The sequence below is a fragment of the Hippopotamus amphibius genome, chromosome 4 (genome assembly GCF_030028045.1).
Source record: "Hippopotamus amphibius kiboko isolate mHipAmp2 chromosome 4, mHipAmp2.hap2, whole genome shotgun sequence".
In the NCBI taxonomy this organism is placed as follows: domain Eukaryota; kingdom Metazoa; phylum Chordata; class Mammalia; order Artiodactyla; family Hippopotamidae; genus Hippopotamus; species Hippopotamus amphibius.
Genome location: NC_080189.1, coordinates 171,998,714 through 172,023,910, shown reverse-complemented (window position 1 = coordinate 172,023,910; position 25,197 = coordinate 171,998,714). Strand labels below are relative to the sequence as shown.

Below are 25,197 nucleotides of genomic sequence, written 5' to 3'. Positions count from 1 at the left end.
TTTTTGTCCCAGGTTCGTAATGTAGAGCTTAGAGAATGGTGGTTTCTCACGAGTAAATGTTACAAAGAATGAATTGGCCCATGCAAGCTCATCACTTCATCTAATTGACACAAATCTGCTACTTTTTCTGGTAATTATTAATGTTCTGTGACTCAAATAGTTGATATCAATAATTGAACGCCCATTATATATTAAATTTGAAAAATGTACTCTTTAATTTTTGCACAACACATTGCTAGAAATAGCATAATAAAATTGATTTTCCTCATAGGAAAATAATATCATTTGGAGTTGTTCCTAAGCCAGAATATGGTATTAGATATTTCATAGATCTGACCAACAATTTATTAAAGCAAAGGTATGATATAAACCCCTTTAATGTAAAGTGGAAAAAATGGGCTGCTCAAGTTTCATAAAGTGAACATAACATTTAGTGGCCATGTCAATTATGCAAAGGATTTTAGCGTCTTCAGAGGCCTGCTTTTACCATAGGATACCTGTGATGTAGGGAATGTTTCTCATAGGTCACTCACTGAACTTCGAACTTTATAAATGTTATCTCATTTGATCCTCACAGTAGCCCTATGAAGTATATTTTTCCCCCTCATTTTATAGATGAAGAGATTATGGTTTAAAGGGATTAAATTGTTAAGATCATAAATGTGACATAAACGTAACTTGTTAATTGAAATATGTATTGAACATGTAATGAGTAGGACTTTTTTTTTTTTAATATAGTAAAGGTTTTCTGTGTTTAACAGCTGAGTCAACAATAAGATTTTATGGATTTTTCTTCCTTAGTAAAGTCCTAAAAAATAAATAAGCAGATCTTTTAGTCACATGTATTGAATTATACACAGGCTTTAAGGATCTTACAGTCTAATGGAAAATAATAGAGTAATGGAAATAGATTTGGGGATCATCTAGTCCTTCTTCCTTCTATGAAGTGAAATTCTTTTAATATCCTTTCTAGACTGTTTAATTGTATAGTCTTCTAAATAACTTAAGAGAAAAGATTCCAAGGGCCTTGATATTGAGTGTGTCCTTCACAAGTAGTTAGGAAATTCTAACGGAAGTGAGTTTGGCTTATCTTAAGCTTATTTTTTAAAAAGCTCTTTGACCCAAATGAGATGAGCCAAAGCACTTGGCTTGAACACAGCATCATTTCTTTTTCAGCTTCTTGACAGCGGTGGCAGCTTCACCCTGGAACTGCAAGAGGACGAGCTGTTTACACTCACCACGCTCACCACTGGCCACAAAGGCAGCTACCCATTGCCTCCAAAGTCCCAGCCCTTCCCCTCTGTCTATAAGGATGACTTCAATGTTGGTAAGTTTTTGTGCTAAAACTTCACTTGATTTCCATTTTCAACAGTAGTGGATAGATTTCTGTCTGTCAGACTGGTGCATGATGGAGTGGCTGTAAGAAGTACATTGGTTTAGCTCTAAATCTCTAGGTGGTAAATGTGAGCTAATTTTTGTGTTACTTTAAGATAAATCGCAACTTGAGAGTCCTGTAGTTTTCAGTGCTAGAAAAAATGTAGAGGTTATTGTTGGAATGAAAGTTATAGAGACCTTACTTAACTTACAGTGGGGTTAGTCCCGATAAACCCATCGTAAGTTGAAAATATCGTAAGTCAAAAATGCATTTAATACACTTAACCTACCAAACCTCATGACTCAGGCTAGCCTACCACAAATGTGCTCAGAATACTTACATGAGCCTACAGTTTGGCAAAATCATCTGACATGAAGCCTAATAAGGTATGGCATATCCCATGTCGTTTATTGAAGACTGTACTGAAAGTGGAAAAACAGAGTGGTTCTGAGTGTAGCTGTTGTTTACCGTTCTGATTGCGTGGCTGATGGGGCTGTGGCTCACTGCTGCTCACTGGCACTGCCCAGCATCAAAAGAGGGTATCCTGATCAAAATTCAAAATTTGCGGTACAGTTTCTACTGAATGCATACCGCTTTCGTACCATTGAAAAATCAAAAACTCTTAAGTCAGAGCAGTTAAGCAACTTGCCTGGGGAACTGACTGAGCTAGAATCTGAACCCAGATCTGCTTATTCCAAAACTCATGATCTTTCCTCTTAAGCAGTTGTGTGGATTAAATATGTAAAGTCTGTATGTCAAACTGATCAATCACATTGATATTTAATAAAGATGATATAAAAGTCAAAGCTCTTTAGTAACCTGAACCCTAAACTTTGACTATTTATAAGTATCACTTACTTAAAACTTTTCAAAACTATATAGAAATGTATCAGAAAATATCAGAGAGGAGGGGTTCTGTAAGGATTGATACTAAACAGAGAATTTATTGTGTTCTGAACAGATTACCCATTTTTCAGTGAAGCTCCGAATTTTGCTGATCAGACTGGTGTGTTTGAATATTTTATGAATACTGAAGACCCTGGAGAGCATCGCTTCACACTGCGCCAAGTTCTCAATCAAAGACCCATTACTTGGGCTGCTGACGCATTCAACACCATCAGTATTATAGGCGATTACAAATGGTATGTAAAATTGACCTCCTTACGTAGATCCAGCTGAATAACCTTGTCATGTTGTTGGGTACATTCTGAAGCCAGGACTTTTCAATAGTTCTCCTTGTCCAGGAACTTAATAGGTGTGTGGTAATTGTTGAATATCATGGTGGCCATAAACCAGCCAATTGTTTTGTTGCCACAGTGTCCTTCCCTCAGATTTGCCCAATTTAGTAGTAATTGTTGCAGGATCATATTGGTTTTAATGTAAAAATTGAGAATTTTTGGACCCAGTTATAATTTAAAATTTATTTATAAGCAGACTTTGTGATTTGCATGTTGTTTGTAAGTTTCTGTTTTTGCTGGAGAGTTGATTTGTTGATCTGGTGTTGCCACCTGCTGGATTCATGCTTGAATTACACTGTTTTAGCCCTTGTGAAAAATCTATCTACCAGGTGACAGTAGATGGCAATAGTAAAAAGCAAATCAGCTTTTATTTGGCTAGTGAATTCTACTCTTTTCTTTAGGCATTTGATAAAGAGAGAAGGTGTATTTATTCTTCACACAAAATATAACGGCAAAACCAAAAACTTCACCTTCTCCTTTAAGTCAGTTATGGAATTCCAATGTACTGACTTATTATAACTGTTTTAGGTGTTTTTTTTTTCTTTCTATTTGTTCTTTTAACTAGTATAATTTCACAATGAAACATAAAACACAAGCATTTCAGGCTTAGTGATAGTAACCATTAATGCTAAGTCACCAAATAGCCGTATCTATAGCTTGGAAACTGGACAGGGAAGGGAAGATAATTTGGAAAAGAACCTTGAATTATTTATCTGTGGAATGCTGTAGAAAGTCTCTATCCCTTCTGTGTTGCCTTACTCCCTGTTATAAATCCCAATTCTAGTTCCAAGCTCAGATCATAAGTCTTCAGAACTTTCAGTTATCCAGAGTTTCTGGAACCCTTACAGCACCATGGAGAGTTATTAGGCTAGAATAAAGAATTCTTGCCTAATTTAGGATAACTTTGGTGGCTTATCATTTTATACAAAGCAAATACTGTTTATCCCAGCATCTCTGTACCAGATACTTTATCTGGGTATTCTGATCATGTCAGCGGGGTTTGTGATTTCCTCATTTGTTACTGATGGTCTGAAGACAGGTGGCTGAGTTTAAATGTCTAGGGATGGGCCCTGTGGTTTTGAGCACCTGTCTGGAAGCCAGCCACCATAGAAAACCTTTAACTTTCTGTGACAATCATCTCCCATGCCCGTGAATACTACATAGGGCTCTCCCTGAACCCCAAATCTATTGCTTCTGTTTGGGACTCTAGAAAAATTAAGAGACTCTTTCATTGTAGTAGAGAGATGATATAGAGCACCATCAAAAGATTAACCAAAACTCTTCATAACTCTGAAGGTTTTACAGTATTTAAATAGCAATACTCAAACTTTACTATTGCAGCAGATAAGGGGGTGGGGACGAGGAGGATGAGGGAAAGTGGGGAGAGAAGGAAAGAGTGACATATTCTGAAAGAAAAAGAACCAGAAAATAGCAATTATGCTTGCCAAGAAAGGCCCATTTTTGTCTTTCTTCAGCCCGATTTTCATCATGTTCTTTCACTGCTCAGGAATATGCCCTGACTCTCCTACTACCAAACCAGATCACGCTTCTATGCCTGACTTCCAAGACCTTTTAAAGTCTCGTCTCATCCTACTTAATTTGTGTTATTTCCCGTTATCCTATCCTGGATTCAAGGGAGCCAGATCGGTTTAGAGATGTGCACACATCCCATATTCATTTCTGTTCTCTGGCTGTGATGCCCAATTTATTGCAGGGAAAGGAGGGAATGAAAACTGGGTAACACTAAACACTGGTATGAGCTTCCCATAGCTACCTTATGGCAGAGGTAGCATCCTCTTTGCCTTATAGGCTGAGAAACTTAGGCTTCCGGGTAAGATTTTTTCAAGATTCCATCCTTTTAAATTCCAGAACCAGGGCATGAGGCCAGGTCTGTCTGGCGCTGCAGCCCGTGCTCTTTGGACTACACCTCAGAGACTGTTTTACTCACTGTCTTCTTCCTGAGAGTAGGAAAGGGGATGTTAGTGGGGTTTATCCATAGTGCTGCTCCAGTAGATCAGCTCTGTGTGTGCACAGCGCCACCAATTCTTATAACAGTGTTTACAGTAGAACTTCTCTCATGTTTAGATTTAGTTAAGTATCAGCACAGTGATTTAAGTATAAAGGGTGGGCTTTACCAAAGCTACTTAAAATTTCCATCTTGTTAGTAAGCTTTGGTTGGGATCTGAGGGCAATCACAAAATTATCTTTCAGTGCACAGACCTACACACTTGCATCCTTTTGATCAAATTTGCTTAACATGTTGGCTGATTTTTGTTCTCTCAGCATTTCTGAGGGATTATGGCTGTGGAGGACTAAACCAAACTTTTATTTTGTTTTATTCGTTATCTGTAAAATTGCCTGTAAGTTGTGATGCAAGAATCACTTATTCTGGAATGTTATGTAAAAAGGGAGAACATTCGGTCTTCTCTCACTTTGACTCTAAATAGAATACATTTATGGTGCTGGCAGGATCTGTAGCACTTTCAAACTTCTGAGGAGCCAGCAGGGAGGTAGGGGTTAAGGAACAACGCTGATCCTTGGTGGTTTCATGCTGGTGATAGTCCACAGAGAGAAAAGCGCCCTCTGCTGTGGGAGACAAACAAGAGAGACTGGGCTTTAGTTACTTAGCATTTGACTTTCCTGTAAAGTAGCCCAGCTTAGATTAAATGATTAAATGTAGATTTTCCTGATTGTTGTGTACCTGTTGTACGTGCTTCTTTTTTATATTTTCCTTTACAAAGTAAAATTTCACTATGCAAAATTCACTGACAAGAAACTCTGAGAAATGTAAAAGTCACATAATTCTAGATCCAATTTTTCCCCATTTCCAAAATGTATTTCTTGGCATTCTTAGTTTTATTTTAGATAAATTGCTTGCTTTATTACTTGACTGTGTGCAGGCATTCTAATTCTTTCCCATTTGCATTTAGAATTTGAGTAGGAGGGGAATTATTTTCAGAGGTCACGTTGGATTGGGATGGTTGTATCATTGTAAAAGGAATCTAGTAGCATTTGTAAAAGGCAGCCTGAAGGAGATCTCATTGTTAAAGCTCTGGTAGTTCCTGGTTGGCTGAAGGTTTCTCCTCCTTTCATATACTCCTGTCAATCAGTGATAATGACACCAGGATTTTACTGCCTCTGCATCGGTGGAGATGCTCTATAGGGGAGAATGGTTCTCAAAGTGAGGTTCCTGGACCAGCAGCCTCAGCATCACCTGGCAGTTTGTTAGACATGGAGATTCAAGGGGCCCACCCTAGACCTGCTGAATCAGACCCTGAGGGTGGGGCCAGCAGACTGAATTGAACAAGCCCTCCAGGGTGATTTCAGTGCTGCTCAAATTTGAAAACCCCTGCTGTAGAGTTGACTCTGTCTTGGCAGAGAAATAATTTCAGTTCTTTCTTATGGAGTTTTTAAGTCTTGTTAGGGTTAAATGTAAAAATTAGCCTCAAAGTATTAGCTTTTGTTCTCCCAGAGGCTCCTAATAGTCTTCACTGATTCTCTTTCCTGATAGAAATGTAATAAACCTTTTTGCTCAGAATTATGTCGAAACTTATCTTTTATGTATGCCTAGCAAAAATGGCTTATTATTATTTTCTTAGAATGAGAAGTTATTTTATTATAGAAAGACAGAAAATATATTCTTAAGAAACTTGAAAACAGAACTGTTATTTTCCAGTAGTAAGTCATTAAAAGAGGCAATGAAATGACTTGACTTTAGTCATGTAAAACTTAAAACCATCATCAGTGAAGATTCTTGAAGCCCATCCTGCTATAAGTGTGGACTTAGCAAATCACATACTCACCTCAATTAGAGGTTTGGAAGCATCTGGCTGTGAAATGAGCCTGTTGTGAAATGACGTAATTAAAAGCACTAACACTTTGATTCTGCAGGTCCAATCTGACTGTAAAGTGTGATGTGTACATAGAGACCCCTGAGAAGGGAGGTGTGTTCATTGCTGGAAGAGTAAATAAAGGTGGTATTTTGATTAGAAGTGCCAGGGGAATTTTCTTCTGGATTTTTGCAAATGGAACCTACAGAGTTACAGGTGATCTAGGTAAGTGGCTTCTCCTATAGCACATGACTACTAGGTGATATGTTGCTGTGAGTATCTGCTTGTTACTTATGGAAGTAATGAAAGAGCTTTATATCTCATCATGTTTGAACATCTAATTGGGAAGAGGTTCAACATGTGTAAGAAAACACCAAAGGATTCAAAATTATAGTGTTAATTAATTAGTACAGAGAAGCAGCTCAGTGAAAGAGAAAATGTGCAAAACCTTTCAGGTATTGTAGAGTTGAGCTAGGCTGTCAGAGTAGGATTACCACAGATTGGAGTGCAGTGGTTGTAGTAGGGAGAGCATACTCAGGAAATACTATAAATAAAAGCAAGACTGTAAGAATGTTGCTGATTTGCTTATGGAATCATAAAGGGAAGGATTGATCTGCTTAAAATGGAGAACTCCTATTTCCTAATTTAGTCAATAACTTGAAAACAGCTTGACTTTTCTCATTCATCTTAACAGTCCTTGTCTTACGTAGAATAGTATTTTATCCAGAATAGGTGCTTAGAATCTATTCAAGCTGAATTCTGTCCACTTTGCTTTGGTTTGGGTTCACACTGCTCTGTTGAAACTAGACCTTATTGATGGTGACTCTTCTTGATTCAGAGTCTCTTGACTTTTGTCCTGCATTAATAAAAAAACTTCTCTCCTATAGTTTGTTCCCCTTTGCCTCTTCCTAAGGTGAAAAGATCTCCAATAATAAAGTAAAAATTAAAGAGGGAGTGGGTAATAAGGACATTAGTATAGAAATTGTATAATCCTGGCATGACTGATCTAGAAGGTACCTCACATTTTCCAATCCAAAAGAGAGTGCCAGAGAGGTTAATTGATTTGTCCAGGGTCTCAGAATGAGGTAGTGGCAGGATTAGAACTAGGGGTTTAAATCTGTCTTCAGTCCCCACTGCTCTGTGTCTTAAACTGCCCATTGGACATCTCATCTTGGGTTTCTCTCAGGCATTCAAATATAATACATTCAAAAATTAGCTTATTATACCTCAAAACATAAGGCAAATGCTAACAGCCATAAAAAGGGAAATTGACAGTAACACAGTAATAGTAGGAGATTTTAACACCCCACTTACACCAATGGGCAGATCATCCAAACAGAAAATAAATAAGAAAACACAAGCTTTAAATGACACATTAGACCATCTCGACTTAATTGATATTTTTAGGACATTCCATCCAAAAACTACAGAATACACTTTCTTCTTAAGTGCACACGGAACATTCTCCAGGATAGCTCACATCTTGGGTCGCAAATTAAGTCTAGGTAAATTCAAGAAAATTGAAATCATATCAGGTGTTTTCTCTGATCACAACACCATGAGCCTAGTTATGAATTACAGGGAAAAAACTGTAAAAAACACAAACACATGGAGGCTAAACAGTACACTATTAAACAACCAAGAAATCACTGAAGAAATCAAAGAGGAAATAAAAAAATACCTAGAAACAAATGACAATGAAAACACAACCATCCAAAACCTATGGGATGCAGCAAAAGCAGTTCTAAGAGGGAAGTTTATAGCAATACAATACTACATCAAGAAACAAGAAAAATCTCGAATAAACAAACCTAACCTTACCTAAAACAATTAGAGAAAGAAGAACAAAAACACCCCAAAGTGAGCAGAAGGAAAGAAATCATAAAAATCAGATTAGAAATAAATGAAAAAGAAATGAAGGAAACAATAGCAAAGATCAATAAAACTAAAAGCTGGTACTTTGAGAAGATAAACAAAATTGATAAACCATTAGCCAGACTCATCAGGAGAAAAAGGGAGAAGTCACAAATCAACAGAATTAGAAATGAAAAAGGATAAGTAACAACTGACACTGCAGAAATACAAAAGATCATGAGAGACTACTACAAGCAGCTATATGCCAATAAATTGAATAACCTGGAAGAAATGGATAAATTCTTAGAAAAGTACAATCTTCCAAGACTGAACCAGAAAGAAATAGAAAATATGAACAGACCAATCACAAGTATTGAAATTGAGACTGTGATTAAAAATCTCCCAACAAACAAAAGCTCAGGGCCAGATGGCTTAACAGGTGAATTCTATCAAACATTTAGAGAAGAGCTAACATCTATCCTTCTCAGACTCTTCCAAAATGTAGCAGAAGGAGGAACACTCCCAAATTCATTCTAGGAGGCCACCATCCCCCTGATACCAAAACCAGGCAAAGATGTCACAAAAAAAGAAAATTACAGGCCAATATCCCTGATGAATATAGATGTAAAAATCCTCAACAAAATACTAGCTAACAGAATCCAACAGCACATTAAAAAGATCATACACCATGACCAAGTGGGGTTTTTCCCTGAAATGCAAGGATTCTTCAATATATGAAAATCAATCAATGTGATACATCATATTAACAAATTGAAGGATAAAAACCATATGATCATCTCAATAGATGCAGAAAAAGCTTTTGACAAAATTCAGCATCCATTTATGATAAAAATTCTGCAGAAAATGGGCATAGAAGGAAATTACCTCAACATAACAAAAGCCATATGTGACAAACCAACAGCCAACATCATTCTAAATGGTGAAAAACTGAAAGCATTGCCTCTAAGAATAGAAACAAGACGGGTGTCCACTCTCACCACTATTATTCAACATAGTTTTGGAAGTTTTAGCCACAGCAATCAGAGAAGAAAATGAAATAAAAGGAATCCAAATTGGAAAAGAAGTAAAATTGTCACTCTTTGCAGATGACATGACATTATACATAGAAAACCCTAAAGATGCTACCAGAAAATTGTTAGCACTAATTGATGAATTTAGTAAAGTAGCAGGATACAAAATTAATGCACAGAAATCTCTTGCATTCCTATACACTAACAACGAAAGAGCAGAAAGAGAAATTAAGGAAACTCTCCTATTTACCATTGCAACGAAAAGAATAAAATACCTAGGAATAAACCTGCCTAAGGAGGCAAAAGACCTGTATGCAGAAAACTTTAAGACATTGATGAAAGAAATCAAAGATGATACAAACAGATGGAGGGACAGACCATGTACTTGGATTGGAAGAATTGACACTGTGAAAATGACTGTACTACCCAAAGCAATTTACAGATTTAACTCAATCCCTACCAAATTACCAATGGCATTTTTCACAGAATTAGAACAAGAAATTTTACAATTTGTATGGAAACGCAAAAGACCCCGAATAGCCAAAGCAATCTTGAGAAGGAAAGATGGAGTTGGTGGAATCAGGCTCCCTGACTTCAAACTATACTACAAGGCTACAGTGATCAAGACAGTATGGTACTGGCACAAAAACAGAAATATAGATCAATGGAACAGAATAGAGAGCCCAGAGACAAACCCACACACTTATAGGCACCTTATCTGTGCCAAAGAAGGCAAGAATATACAATGGAAAAGAAAACAGCCTCTTCAATAAGTGGTGCTGGGAAAATTGGACAGCTACATGTAAAAGAATGAAATTAGAACACTTCCTAACACCATACACAAAAATAAACTCAAAATGGATTAAAGACTTAAATATAAGGCCAGACACTATAAAGCTCTTAGAGGAAAACATAGGCAGAACATTCTATGACATACATCAAAGCAAGATCCTCTTTGACCCACCTCCTTGAATAATGGAAATAAAAAATAAACGAGACCTAATGAAACTTAAAAGCTTTTGCACAGCAAAAGAAACCATAAACAAGACAAGAAGACAACCCTCAGAATGGGGGAAAATATTTGCCATTGAAGCAACTGACAAAAGATTAATCTCCAAAATATACAAACAACTTATGCAGCTTAATACCAAAAAAAAAAAAAAAAAAAAAAAACCCAATCCAAAAATGGGCAGAAGACCTAAATAGAAATTTCTCCAAAGAAGACATGCAGATGGCTAACAAACACATGAAAAGGTGCTCAACATCACTAATTATTAGAGAAATGCAAGTCAAAGCCACAATGAGGTATCACCTCACACCAGTCAGAATGGCCATCATCAAAAAATCTAGAAACAGTAAATGCTGGAGAGGGTGTGGAGAAAAGGGAACCCTCCTGCAGTGTTGGTGGGAATGTAGATTGATACAGCCACTATGGAAAACAGTCTGTAGATTCCTTTAAAAACTAGAAATAGAACTATCATATGACCTAGCAATCCCGCTACTGGGCATATACCCTGAGAAGACCATAATCCAAAAAGAAATATGTACCATAATGTTCATTGCAGCACTGTTTACAATAGCCAGGTCATGGAAGCAACCTAAATGCCCATCAACAGATGAATGGATAAAGAAGATGTGGCACATATATACAATGGAATATTACTCCGGCATAAGAAGGAATAAAATTGAGTTATTTGTAGTGAGGTGGATGGACCTAAAGTCTGTCATACAGAGTGAAGTAAGCCAGAAAGAGAAAAACAAATACCTTATGCTAACTCATATATATGGAATCTAAAAAAAATGGTGCTGATGAACCCAGTGACAGGGCAAGCATAAAGATGCAGATGTAGAGAACAGAGTTGAGGACATGGGGCGGGGGGACAGAGTGAAGGGGAAGCTGGGACGAAGTGAGAGAGTAGCATTGGCATATATACACTACCAACTGTAAAATAGATAGCTAGTGGGAAGCTGCTGCATAACACAGGGAGATCAACTTGATGATGGTTGATGACTTAGGGGGCTGGGGTAAGGAAGGTGGGAGGAGTTGTGGGAGGGAGGGGATATGGGGATATATGTATAAATACAGCTGTTTACTTTGTTGTACAGCAAAAACTGGCACAACAGTGTAAAGCAATTACATTCCAATAAAGAGCTTAAAAAAACAGCCCCCCCCCAAAATTAGTTTATTATTTTCTCTCTGATTCTCAGCAAATGCTATTATCATGTAGCCAGTTACACTAGTTGGAAATCTTATGGTAGTTTTTGACTATTCCTGCTTATCCTCCATGTTCATTCCAATCAGGTGTACATACAGACCTGAACTATACATGCTAATGCATTGTTGTACCATGCTTGGTTTGTGAGTTTATTTTGCTTGTTCTCTTGTGAACTCACTTGCAGTATATGGCTAAGAGTAGGATCTCTGCATGCTAGATGCGTGCCTGAATGAAGGATGTTTTGTTTTAAATCAATTATAGATCTGCAAATGTTGATATTCATTAAGGCTGATTTTATTACATACAAATGCACCTAAGAACTCCCACTGAGTTACATGGTTCTGTGATTTAGATTTTAAAAATATATCAACAAGGATACTCTTTTTGTATTACAGCTGGATGGATCATATATACTTTAGGACATGCTGACATTACAGCAAAAAAATGGTATACACTCACTTTAACTATTAATGTAAGTATTGCTTTTCTAACATTTTCTGTTATCAGATGAGAGCGGGGAGGTGTGATAAACAGTGGAAAATAGGCAGAGAATCTGCGATGGTACCAGCCAACCACCAGTCCGTGGGATGATGGCGTATGTCTGGAAAAACCCACACGAGAACCATCAGCAACTGACTTTATCACCCCTTTATTTTATTTTATTTTTAATTTTGTTCTTTTAAACTCAGGAGTAATTGGTAAAGTCAGTACTTGAACTATTTTTTTTTTCAAGTTTTGTTAAACCAAGATTCTAATTGGAGCTTATAAGCAAAGTGACATAAATTTATTTTGGATGCTTAAGGATGATTTGGTTTCCAGCTGTAAGCACAAGGTTTTAGAAGTTGGTTTCCATGACTCTTTGTCAGAGACGATACCACTTGAGTATCATGGTGCTTTAGTATCATGGAGATCTAAAAATATTTGTCAAAATTATTGGTTGATTATGAGTTATTGATTGACATGCTTCCAAGGGGTGCTGGGTAGGGAAATTCTTCTGTATAATTTTTTTAATGTTTAAGTCTTTAATCCAACTGGAATTTATTTGTGAATCATAAAGAGAGGCGCCTAACATAATTTTTTTTAAAACAAGTAGATAGCCATCATTATTACACAGACTGTCCTTTTTCCTGTGATATAAAGGCCATGTTTTTGATATAACAAATCATCACGTGTACATAGGCTTATTTCTGAGCTTTTTTCTGTTTAATTGCTGTTTGTCTGTTATTATCCAAAATCACACTTTAAATTGTTTTTGCTTTCTAAAATCTTTGATTACATGGTTTACTCCCTTACTTCCTTCAGAGTTCTTTCCTGACCACCTTGTATAAAATAGCACCCCATCACACTCTCTGCCCCTCTTCCCTTCCTTGATTTTTCTCTAAAGCTCTTATTACCTCCTGACATCATACAGGGTTGGAGGGTAATGAACTGGGAGATTGGGATACCAAATTGTACGCTCTAAATATATGCAGTTTATTGTATGTTAACTGTATCTCAATAAAAGTTCTAAAAAAAAACACCTCTATTTCTTTTTCAAAATTACCTTTGCTATTACAGTGTATTTACTCTTCTATTTGAATTTTTAAAACATCATTTCAGTTCCATGAAAAATGCTGCTAGTATTACACTGAATTTATACATCAGTTTGGGAAAAAATAATATATTCTTCTAGAATAATGTGCAGTGGTTGGGACTTTGCCTTCCAGTGCAGGGGATGTGGGTTCAATCCCTGTTTGGGGAGCTGGAATCCCACATGCCTTGGAGACAAAAACATAAAACAGAAGCAATATTGTAACAAATTCAATAAAGACAAAAAAAAAAAAGAAAAATGTGTTTCCCCATTTAAGAACATGGTAACAAGAACATGCTGCATCTCACCATTTATTAAGATCTCCCACTATGTCCTTCAGTTTTATTTTTGTAGATCTTGCACATTACTTGTTAGGCTTATTTTTAGTAATTTATGAATTTTTTTGAAATTTTAAATGGGATTTAAAAGATAAATTTCCTTAACTTTATGAGATATTTTACATACATGGTTAAAAAAAATCAGAAGGGCTAATCGAAAACAGCTGCTTCCTGCCTCTCTGCTTGTTCCTTCCTCTGCACCCCATTTTGTGTTCGACTCCTCTGACACAGCCACTTTGAACAATTTCAGTTGTTTTTTTCTGATGAGTCTTTTATGTAATGTGATTCACTACTTTTAGAAATTAGCTCTGGTCTTGCTACTGGGATGGGTGGGGATTTTGCTGACATACGCCCACTTCATCCCCTACCCCATTGTTTCTTGTTCTATCAGCGCTGGGCATTCTGCTTCTCCCTTGCATCTCAACTCTGTGCACATCATTCAAAGTGGTCTGTGAGGCACCCATCATCACATCAGTCTGTTTTAATTCTTCACATGCCACTTATTGCTTAGCTCTTATTTATCGTGTGTGTTTGTGTGTCTCCTACTAGAATGTAAGCTCCATAAGAGCAGGGACCTTGTCTTTCTTGTTCATCCTAAATTCCCAGTGCATTAAATAACATTTGGCATATAAATATTTGTTGCATAAATGAAAAACAGACATCTTTTATGATGTTCATTTTCTAAATTACTGCTGATATGAGGATTTTGAACATTGGCCATTTTTGAATTCTTCTCAGCACACATCAGATGCTTTATCTCAGCACTGTTGTGTGGTAGTTAGAACAGTAAGTTTTGAAGTCTATTATGTGTCACTTGCAGATATTTTATGTTGCTCAGCTTCTGTTTTCTCATCGTAATATCATGAAGATAGTATGCAGATCGAGAGGTATCATATCTATGAAAGTTTGCTATAGTACCCAATATTTGGTAAGCACTTAATGAGTCAATATTCTTAGGAGTAGGTGTGTTAGGAATCAGATCGATTAGCATTTATGTTTCCTTACTGATACATACTGAGACTTCCAGCAAGTTGTTTCACATTCTTGAGTCTCTCTTTCCTTATCTGTAAAATGGAGGTAAGCTCTGTAGGTTGTTTTAGAGTTAGATGTTTCTTATTTTTCACTTGACACATTTTTATTAGGCATCTGTTATATGCGCTTTTCTAACTACTAGGGATACAGCAGTGAACAAGACAGACAAGGCTCCAGCTCTCTCAGAGCCTGTATTCTTCTAGGACAGGGGTTAGTAAGCTTTTTTTTTTTTCCTGTAAAGAGCCAAAGAGTAAATATTTTAGGTCCTGTTGTTTATGTTGCAGTTATTCAGCTCTGCTTTTGTAGTGAGAAAGGAGCTGTAGACAGTAGGTAGATGAATGGGGGTGGCTGTGTTCCAATAACATTTAATTTATAAAAATAGGTGGCTGGCCTGTGGGCCATAGTTGGATGACTCCTGCTCTAAATAAACAAATAAAAAGTTATGAAGGAAAAATGGGATAATGAAATAAAGTAGCTTCTCTGCCAGATTCTCTAGACGGAGAGGTCAGGGAAGGCCTCTTGGAGTTGGTGATGCTCGAGCTGAGATCTGAGTTGTGGGAAGAGCAGTCTGGGCAGAGGGCACTGCTGTAACTGGCCTTGTGTGAGGAGCAGCCAGAGGGTGGGTTGGCTGACGCCTGGCGGGGTGAGGGTCGGGGGAGGATGAGCTTTTGTGCTTAATATGATTTGTGAGCATAAGCTCCTTGGCTCAGTGTTAATATTCACTGTTCCCTAAGTGGGAAGAGATGTTCAAAAGTACTTTTAGAGCTGAAGATAGCTGTGCAGGTATGTAGTAACATGCATGTATGTGGCTCTGAATGTGGAGCTAGGCAACTCAAATTCAAGTCCTGGTGTTGCTAGTAAATCTGTGACTTCGATTTTCAGTCTCATTAAGTTGCAGTTCCTCCATCCATAAAATAAAGGAACTAAATGAAGGCCCATTCCATTATAATTCTATGACTTAAGAGCAGATTTTGTTTTGATTCTTGGCCTAGTGCTTTGGATCTTTCGCTTTTCACCCTTTGAAATGAGCTAGTTTTCAGTGTAGCTGGAACGAGTGCGCTGTGGATGTATGCCCGTAAGCATGCTGTAATAATGATAATATGAGCTGTGTTACCAGGCACTTGACTAAGTAGGAATGGCAGCTGTCTGAGAAAGATGTTATTTTTATCTTTCTCTGTCAGTAACCAGTAACTTGTTCCTGTGGGTATTTCTTTTCTTCCATCCACTCCCCACTGCCCCTCCCCAATCATCAATTTACCTAATGGTTACTGCTTTTCCATCTTAAGGGTAGGCTCTTGATATGACTTTGAAGTGATATTCTGTACATGAGGATAAAACAATAAAATAAAGGTTAATTACTCCTCTCCCAGCTGGGTTGAGTCTCCCTAATGAAGACCTTAAATAAACATTTTGACCCCAGCAGTCCTGTCTGAAGAGCTAGTTGGTGGCTGTAAGCTATCAATACAATGCATGTACATGCCACGACATGTAAATAACAAATATATTTTTATTTTAGTGAGATTTTATCTAAAATTTTATCATAATGTTATGAAAAGTGTTACATTTCTGCAGGTGTTACAGCATTTTGGTGGAGTACAAGGAAATGTTGAGGTATTCTTGTGCCTTGGAAACTTTATATAAATAGATAAGAATTTCCTTTGAGAAAATTTTTCCTATATTTCAAACTTTTGCTCAAACTTGTGGAATCGTGTTGCTGTGGTAAATCTTAAGTGAGAAGGATATTTGTTGCACTAAGTAGGTGGGCCATACATTAAGAAATAGGCTTCAGAGGATCATTTTCATGTGTCTTTAAGAGATGTGTTTCTCCCCACTCCAGGGTGGTCTCTCCTCGGGCAAGCTGAATGGCAAGCTTCTCTGGAAGAACGTCTCTGTGAACTTCCCAAGGAACGGCTGGGCCGCGATTGGAACTCACTCCTTTGAATTTGCACAGTTTGACAACTTTCATGTGGAAGCCACACACTAAAACTCACAGAGCGCCATAGAGCACTTTTGGATTGTCATTCTTTGTGGTTTTGGTTCAGAGCCATTTCTTGTTTTGATGGATCAATACAGGAGCCTTTTGGAAGCTAAAAATAATGAAGAGTAAATGGGGAGAAAAATATATTTTTGCTTAATCCTCTGGAGGATTTTTTTAGAACTTATTCCAAGGGGAAGCACATGAATCTTTAATATGACCCGATATGTCCTGCAGATACGGCACTAGGTACGTTGGCCCCATCCTTCGGAGTGGTTTGGGTGTCAGACCTCAAAGCCTTTTGTTAATGCTGAGGTAGCTCTCATCATCTTATTTGCAAGTGATCATGCAGATGGCAAGGACTTGATCATCACTGTGATGTAGCTATTCATGCTGACCACGTGTCTAGTGAGCTGGTGTCCTCCTCGTGGGTAATGCTGCCGTAACAGGAAGCAGAAGAATGCTGGAAGTACTGCTTTTTGAAAATCACTTCAACATGTTATGCTTATACTCTAAAAAGTATTTTTTTCTTTTCCTTTTTAAGATGATGCTTTTGAATTGTAGATATAATGAGTGGGATGATTTGAAACATGCCTCAATAATAAACTACCTCTAAAGCTGTTTCTACAGTAATAAATATTAGCAGATTAATTAGGTTATCCACATTTTTTAATGCTCCTCGTGCCTGCAAGAAGAGGAACACCTAGCCTTTTGCTAGTTTGTAGAGTTGGATCATCATCTAATATTTTTTTGTGGTAAGAATGAGGATGCAGATGCAGAGAATGGACTGGAGGACACAGAGTTGGGGGGGTGGGGGGCAAAGGGGAAGCTGGGACGAAGTGAGAGAGTAACATAGACATATATACACTACCAACTGTAAAATAGATAGCTAGTGGGAAGTTTCTGTGTAACAGGGAGATCAACTCGATGGTGGGTGATGCCTTAGAGGGCCAGGACAGGGAGGGTGGGAGGGAGTCATGGCGGGGAGGGGATATGGGGATATATGTATAAATATATCTGATTCACTTTGGTGTACCTCAAAAGCTGGTACAACAGTGTAAAGCATTATATTCCAATAAAGAGCTTAAAAAATATTTCATGAAAGTACAAATATGTTTATATTTAAGTATAGGTGAGCATATTTCTCATGCAGTATAATTTATATCTAATCATTAGTGTACCTCCTAGAAGCAAATCAATTATTCATGTGGATAAAATAAATTCTGGAATTTTTTATAATGAAAGTTTAAAACTTCATTGAACTAATTCTGTGGAGGTAACCTCCACACGAACGAACCTGAATGTGAGTGGCACGGCAGAATTAAGAAAATTCACACAAGAGTATAGGAAAGCATGGGGTCAGGGGACTCAAGACCAAGTCAGTCAAGAGCCCCAAGCTCTGATTCCCATGGCATATTTATTGAGAAAGATCAAAAGCATTCTAGCAGAGACCAAATTATAAAACAAAATAATGAAAAACACAAGGCATGAGACTTTAGAAGAGCCAAAACAGAACGCCTTGTGTATATTATCACTACTAGGGAGTATAGCAAGCTTCAACCTGGAGCTGGCACCGTCGGGCTACGTGACTGCCTTATCTCAGTCGGTTTTCCTTTGAGATTGGTTCTGTTTTCAGAACATGTTTACAGTCACTCAGCCGTCATGCACCCTCCGCAGGTTTTTCCAAGTCACTGTCCTCTGTGTCCTGTCTGGTTTCCCACATAATTCTATAATTTTGAAATTTGTAATGGTTTAATGGAGGCTAAACTGACATGAAGTTTGGTATTACTATTAGAGACAAGAAGCTAAATATTAGAATAAATCAGATTACAGAGAAAATTTTAAAATTAAAACCAAGCCTAAGTGATTTCCAATTTAGGTCCCTACATATTTTAAGAATTAACTTTATTGAGGCATAATTCACATACAATAAAATGTTACCATTTGAAGTGTACAGTTTAGTGAGTCTTGATAAATGGATATAACTAAGATATCGAACATTTCTATCACTCCAGAAAGTTTTCTTGTATACCTGTGTCATTTCCCTTCACCCCACCCTGATCCCAGGAAACCATTGATCTGAATTCTATCACTGTTAAGTTTTCTTTGGTCCAAAACATTATAAAAGTGGCATCATACACTTTGTACTCTTATGAATGGTTTCTTTTACTCAGCATAAAGTTTTTGAGATTTGTTTTTATGCACTGTGTATATCAATGGTTTGCTCCTTATTTCAAAAAGTACTTCATTAAAGGAGTATACCACAATTTGTCCCCTCAGTTTTTGGTATTACAAATAAAGCTTTTATGAACATTGGTGTATAAGTCTTTGTGTGGATATGTTTTCATTTTTTTCTGGGTGAATACCAAGGAATGAAATTGCTTAATCTTTTTGGGAAGTATATGTTTAACTTTATAAGAAACTATCAGACTGTTTTCCAAAATAATTGTATGATTTTACACTCCCGTTAGAAATGTTTGAGAATTTCAGTTGCTCTACATTCTTATCAATGCTTCCTATTGTTATTCTTTCTAACTTTAACCCTTTCTTTTGAGTTTGTAATAGGTGCATTAGCTGCTGGGCATCTTTTCAAGAACTTATTCACATATTTTTTGTGATGTGTTTGTTCAAATCTTTTGTTCATTTAAAAAATGTGGTTCTCTGTCTTATTATTGAATTATAAGAGCTCTTTATACATTCCAGGTGCAGTTTAAAAAGAAAATCAGATATGCATATTGTAAATTTTCTCTAGGTGTATATTTTTTTGAAGAGTACAAAATTTTAATTTGGAAATCCAGTTTATCATTTTTTCCTTTTATAGTAGGTGTTTTTTTGTGTCCTAAGAAATCTTTGCTTGCCTCAAGTTCACAAGGACTTTCTCCTTTGTCTTCTAGAAGTGTAATATATTGAAGCTTTTACCTTCAGGTCTGTGATCTGCTTTGCATTACATTTTGTACATGATGAGAGGTGAGAATTGAAGTTCATTTTTTTCTTATGTGGATATTCAGTTTTTCCAGCATCATTTGTTGAAAAGACCTTCCTTTGTCAAAAATCAATTGACTGTATATGTGTACAACCAATAATAAACTCTCTATTCTGTTCTACTGATCTGTGTGTCTATCCTTAGGCAAATACTGCATTGTCATTATTGTAGCTTTGTAGCAAATTTTGAACTCAGTTTAAATCCTCCAACTTTGTTATCAAAATTGTTTTGTGTGATCTATATCTTTTACTTTCCATAAATTTTAGACTCATATACTTATTCAAGGGCCTTTCTGGAATTTTGATTGGGATCACAGTGAATTACAGATGGGGAGAATGGATATCTTAATAATACTGACCCTTGGGCTTCCCGGGTGGTGCAGTGGTTAAGAATCTGCCTGCCAATGCAGGGAACACAGGTTCCAGCCCTGGTCCGGGAAGATCCCACATGCTGTGGAGCTACTAAGCTTGTGTGCCACAACTATAGAGCCTGTGCTCTAGAGCTCTTGAGCTCCAACTACTGAAGCCCATGTGCCTAGAGCCCATGCTCTGCAATAAGAGAAGCCACTGCAATGAGAAGCCTGCACACCACAACGAAGAGCAGCCCCCACTCTCCGCACCTAGAGAAAGCCTGCACGCAGCAACGAAGACCCAACACAGCCAATAATTAAAACAAAACAAAACAAAACTGACCTTCAGTCTGTGAGCATGTTCCATCTCCATTTTTTTGGCTTTCTATAATATCTCTCAGCAATTTCTGTGGTTTTCAGTGTACAGATCTTACACATATTTTATTAGATTTATTTTTAAATATTTTTTAATGCTATTGTAAATGATGTTTTTTCCTTATTTTATTTTTCAGTTCTTTGTTGTGCATACATCAAAATACAGTTGATTTTCTTTTGCTGACCTGCAGTCCCACTGTATTAATAAATTCACTTATTCTAGTAGCATTTTTTTTAAAAATAAAATCTTTAGAATTTTCTACAAATACAACAATATCATCTGTGAATATGATAGTTTTACTTCTTCCTTTCCAGTATATCTGCTTTATTTCTGATGTTGTCTGGTTAGGACTTCCAGTATAAGGTAGGCAGGAAGTGGTAAGAGCACATGTCCTCACCTTATTACTGATCTTACGGGAAATATGTCTTGTCATTAAGTGTAGTGATAGCTATAGAGTTTCTTTTTTGTATATTCCTTTTATTTAGGGAAAGTTGCCTTCTGTGTCCAATGTGCTGAGAATTTTGTTATGAATAGAGATCTAATTTATTAAATGCTTTTCCTACACCTAATAAGATAGCTATGATTTTTCTCCTTTATTTTATTAAGGTGGTATATCACGTTCGATTTTTAAATATTAAAACAACTTTGCATTTCTGAGATATATCATGATCAAGTGGGGTTTATTACCCTGTTTATATAGTAAGTGAATTTGATTTCTTGGTATTTGTTTAAGGTTTCTTGTGTCTATGTTTATGTGGAATACTGGTTTAGCTTTTTTTCTTATAATGTCTTTGGTTTTGGTCACAGGACAGTGCTTTATAAAATCACTTGGGAAGTATTCCCTCCTCTTCTTTATTTTTTGAAAGAATTTGTGAGTTTCTTAAATCTTATATGGAATTCATCTGTTGTATTGGTCAGGGTCCAGTCAGGAGGCAGAAGCTACACTAGGAAAAACAACATAAGGAATTACTAACTAGTAATGGGATTAACTACTAAGGGGTAAAGAGGCCCCCTAAAGAATACAGAAATGGCAGATATAGAGACCAGCCACTTCCTTGGCTGGGGCAGAGTACTCAAGGAAGGAGCACATTTGGAAGAGGGCTTCCTTGCAAGGCCGAGATTCAGATCTAATTGGAGATGGCGTGACTGTGGCACTGTGGATGGTATAGAAGGTTGCTGAGATGGTACATACTGGTCTGGCAAACTGGAAACTGCCTTCTGGGGTGTATTTGAGATTCATTGGGAAGCTGCCTCCTGGGATGCTGCTGAGACTCTCTAGAAAGTTACCCTTTGCGGTGCTGGTGGAACTTTCCGGGAAAACCCCTGGAGTGTTGGTGAAAATCACTGGAGGGTAAGTACCACTGGTTGTCCCAGCCCTCACTGAAAGGGGTGCATCACAGGGTGTCCCCAGGCTGTTATTAGCCACACATCACAGGAGCAGGAAGAAGAAGGCACACAGAGCACACACCTTCCCTCTGAATGTCCCTACGTTACCCTCCTTGCTCTCTGGCAGAAGAGACGTGTTTACAGGCCCCAGCTCCATCATCACAAAGCAGTTCAAAGAAGAGGGGTTGGGGCTGAGAAACTAACAGAAACCAGGTTCTCCAATCTTTAAATTTCTTATATCAGTTTTGGCAATTTGCGTTTTTCAAGGAATTTGTCCATTTTATGTAAATCATTTATTGGCATAAACTGGTTTATAATATTTCCTTATTTTGTTGTCTGTAAGACATTCCTGATATGGCCAATTTGTGCTTTTTTCTCTTTATTAGTATAGTTAGAGTTTTGTCAATTTTTTTTATCTTTCTTAGATTTTTTGCCTTAGGTTTCTTTATTTTCTATTTTATTGATTTCTGCTTGTACCTTTGTTATTTATTTTCTTCACCCTACGTTGGGTTTAATTTTCTCTTTCTCTAGCTTCTTAAGATGTCAGCTTAGGTTTTTGATTTTGGATCTTCTTTTTCTTAAATACAGGCATTTTAATACTAAAGTTTTCTCTAAACACTAATTTAACTGCATCTCCCATATTTTGATATGTCATATTTTAACTTTCATTCAGTTCAAAATGTTTTCTAATCTCCCTCATATTTTTTGATCTTTGTGTTAATTTGAAGTGTGGTGTTTAATTTCCAATTATTTGAGGACGTTTTACATTTCTTTTTTGTTATCGATATTTAACTTCATTTTGTTGTGGTCAGAGAATATGCTGTTTGATTTCAATTATTTTAAATAGAGTAAAACCTTGGTTTGCGAGCATAATTCATTCCAGAAATATGCTTGTAATCCAAAGCACTTGTATATCAAAGTGAATTTCCCCATAAGAAATAATGGAAACTCAGATGATTCGTTCCACAACCCAAAAATATTCATATAAAAATGATTACAATACAGTAATATAATACAAGATAATAAAGAAAATACAAAATATAAAGAAAAATAAATTAACCTGCACTTACCTTTTAAAACCTTTGTGGCTGGTGTGAGGGAGACAAGAGAGAGGAGGGTTATTGTATTGGACGACTCTCACTATAACTAACAGAATCACTGCTGTCTGTTGGCTCAATGGGATCTTCTTCTTTTTGTACAACTTTAACAAGGAACCTATCCATTGACACTTGCTTTTGTCTTCTTTTGAGGATTTCGTAGAAATGTGACATTGCATTGTCATTAAACAGATTCATCGCTGGCACTGCTACAGCCTTATTCCGGTGGTGATTTTCTACAAAATTTTGCCGTTTCCCACATTTTACACATCTTCCTAATCTCATTTGAAGTGAGGGATCCCTCTGCCTTTTTCTCCTCCTCCTCTGCAGACGAGATTGCCTCCATAACTTCTTGCTGTTGCTGGTGATGCAGATCCATCAGTTCGTGGGTGGTCAGCTCCATTGGCTCAGATGTGATCATGTGATGTTTGGCGTCACGTACTACTCGTATTACAAGATATCGCCGGTTTATCAAGTTAAAATTTATTAGAAATATTTGCTCGTCTTGCGGAACACTCACAGAACAAGTTACTCAAAATCCAAGGTTTTACTGTAAATCTAAACTTGTTTTATGACCCAATTTATCTTAGTCGACATATCCTTGAAAAGAATACAGATTCCGCAGTGACTGGCTGTAATGTTTTAAAATATTAAGTTGTGTTGGTTGATAGTGTTGCTTAAGAAGTCTATGTCCTTACTGATTTTCTGTCCACTTGTTCTATCAATTACTGAGAGGAGAGTGTTAAAGTCTCTGAATACAATTGTGTGTTTTCTGTTTCTCCTTTCAGTTCTGACAGTTTGGTTCTTTTGGAGCTTTTAGAACTTTGTCAGGGCAGATCCAAAGTAGCCTTTACTCTAGGTCTGGAGTAGCCCTGTTCCTAAGGCGTGGAATTCTCTGGGAGTTGAATGAGTTCTCCACTATACACCCCCACTATAGTTCCGATCTTGAACATCTGCCAGCTCTGTGAGAATTTTAATTGTTGTTTAGCTAACAGGTCCTTGGTAACTATTCTCTTCCCGGTGAGGCTTTGCCTTGCCCATGGAGTTTCACACTGTGAATACATAACTTAGCCTAGAGCCAAAAATGCAAATGGACTCCTCTGCAGATTTCTGGACCTCTTTCTACATAGCTTCTTCCTCTCAGGTGCTCTGCATTGCAAATTTGAGGTGTTTGAGCCTCCTTCAACTCTGAACCTTGTCTCCACAGCTCTACAAGACCCTGCCCCCATACTCTGTATTTCTACTCTGTGTACTGGAATCTGATAAATGCCTCCACATAGAACTTGGGGATCACAGGTTGCCTCATTTATTTCCCTTCTTTCCGGGATCACAGTCTTGGGATGTGCTGTCTACTTTCTGAAACAGTTGCTTTCAGCAGAAGGACTGGTCCAATTCCAGTTACTATTCTTTCATGGCTGAAAATGGAATGCTCCACTCATTTAATTTAATATTTAACCTTCATGTTTTTTTCCAAAATCTTTTAACGTTAATAATACGAGCCACATGTTGTTATAACTTTGACGCTGTTTCAGATGGCAGCTTGATCTTCTCAGGTAGCTTTTAACCCTTTGGGTAAAGAATGTCTCATGCTTCTGCATTCCCTGTATTGGTGCACAAGTACTAATAGGTGCTCAGCAAGGACTTGATTTCCGGTCAGGTTTGATTTGATACACCGTTTATATATGGCTACTGGTAACCATGAATTGTGTTTATTAAAACAGACAAACCAAGCCTCTAGATGAAAAACACTTTGTAAGTGGATAAAGTTGCTTCACATACTGTCTTAGCTGTTTGGGCTGCTAGAACAAAACACCACACATTGGGTGGTTTATAAACAACAGACATTGATTTCTTACAGTTCTGGAGGCTGGGAAGTCTAAGATCCAGGCACCAGCATGCTTGTCCTCTGGTGAGGGCTCCCTCTCTGGCTCATAGAGGCTTCTCACTGAGTCCTCATATGGCGGGAGGGGCTAGGGATCTCTCTGGAGCCCTTTAATGAAAACAATAATCCCTTACCCTCAAGATCTCATCACCTCCCAAGGACCCCACATCCCAAAGCCGGCATATTGGGCATTAGGATTTCAACATATGAATTTGGGGGAGACGTAAACATTCAGATCATAGCACACACCTAAAAGTAACACTTGGGGGAGCATCGTGATAAAAGTATTGAACTTGAGTCCTAAGGTCTGGGTTTAATGCCAGCTCTCTTACTTATGGACTGGTTGAATCATTTAAGTCTTCTGGACTAAAGCTGCTGTTTCTATAAAGCAAAGAAGCGAGGCCGGTCACCGAGACTCCTTCCAGCTCTTATTCTGTGGCTTGTAAATCTGCATTTCTTTATTTAATTCAAATCTTGCTTACCTGAAGAGATAATTTTTTTTCCAAATCAATAGTTGGCTGTCTATTGCTTCCCATAGAGCAGATGATCATACAACACCTCGTACATTTTCACTCTGGCAAAATGTCTTCATCAAGTGAAATCATTTTGCAAATGGTATTTTACTTCATTCTGAAGTAATATAGATAAGCCTTGTAGAAGATTCC

General features: G+C 37.3%; 1 protein-coding gene across 5 annotated transcripts in view; it reads left to right on the top strand.

Moving 5' to 3' along the window:
- GALC (galactosylceramidase) overlaps positions 1-19,541 on the top strand; it is a 50,429-nt gene extending 30,888 nt beyond the window's left edge. For 4 of the 5 annotated variants that reach the window (XM_057732360.1, XM_057732364.1, XM_057732363.1 and 1 more), the window contains 5 exons: positions 1,177-1,327; positions 2,337-2,517; positions 6,505-6,668; positions 11,940-12,016; positions 16,322-19,541. In XM_057732360.1, the coding sequence (XP_057588343.1) occupies positions 1,177-1,327; positions 2,337-2,517; positions 6,505-6,668; positions 11,940-12,016; positions 16,322-16,468 (720 nt within the window). In that variant the 3' untranslated portion in view covers positions 16,469-19,541. Of the gene's footprint in view, positions 1-1,176; positions 1,328-2,336; positions 2,518-6,504; positions 6,669-11,939; positions 12,017-12,051; positions 16,298-16,321 lie in introns of those variants that run through there. The other variant, XM_057732361.1, reaches the window with a different exon arrangement.
- The last annotated feature ends 5,656 nt before the right edge of the window (positions 19,542-25,197 follow it).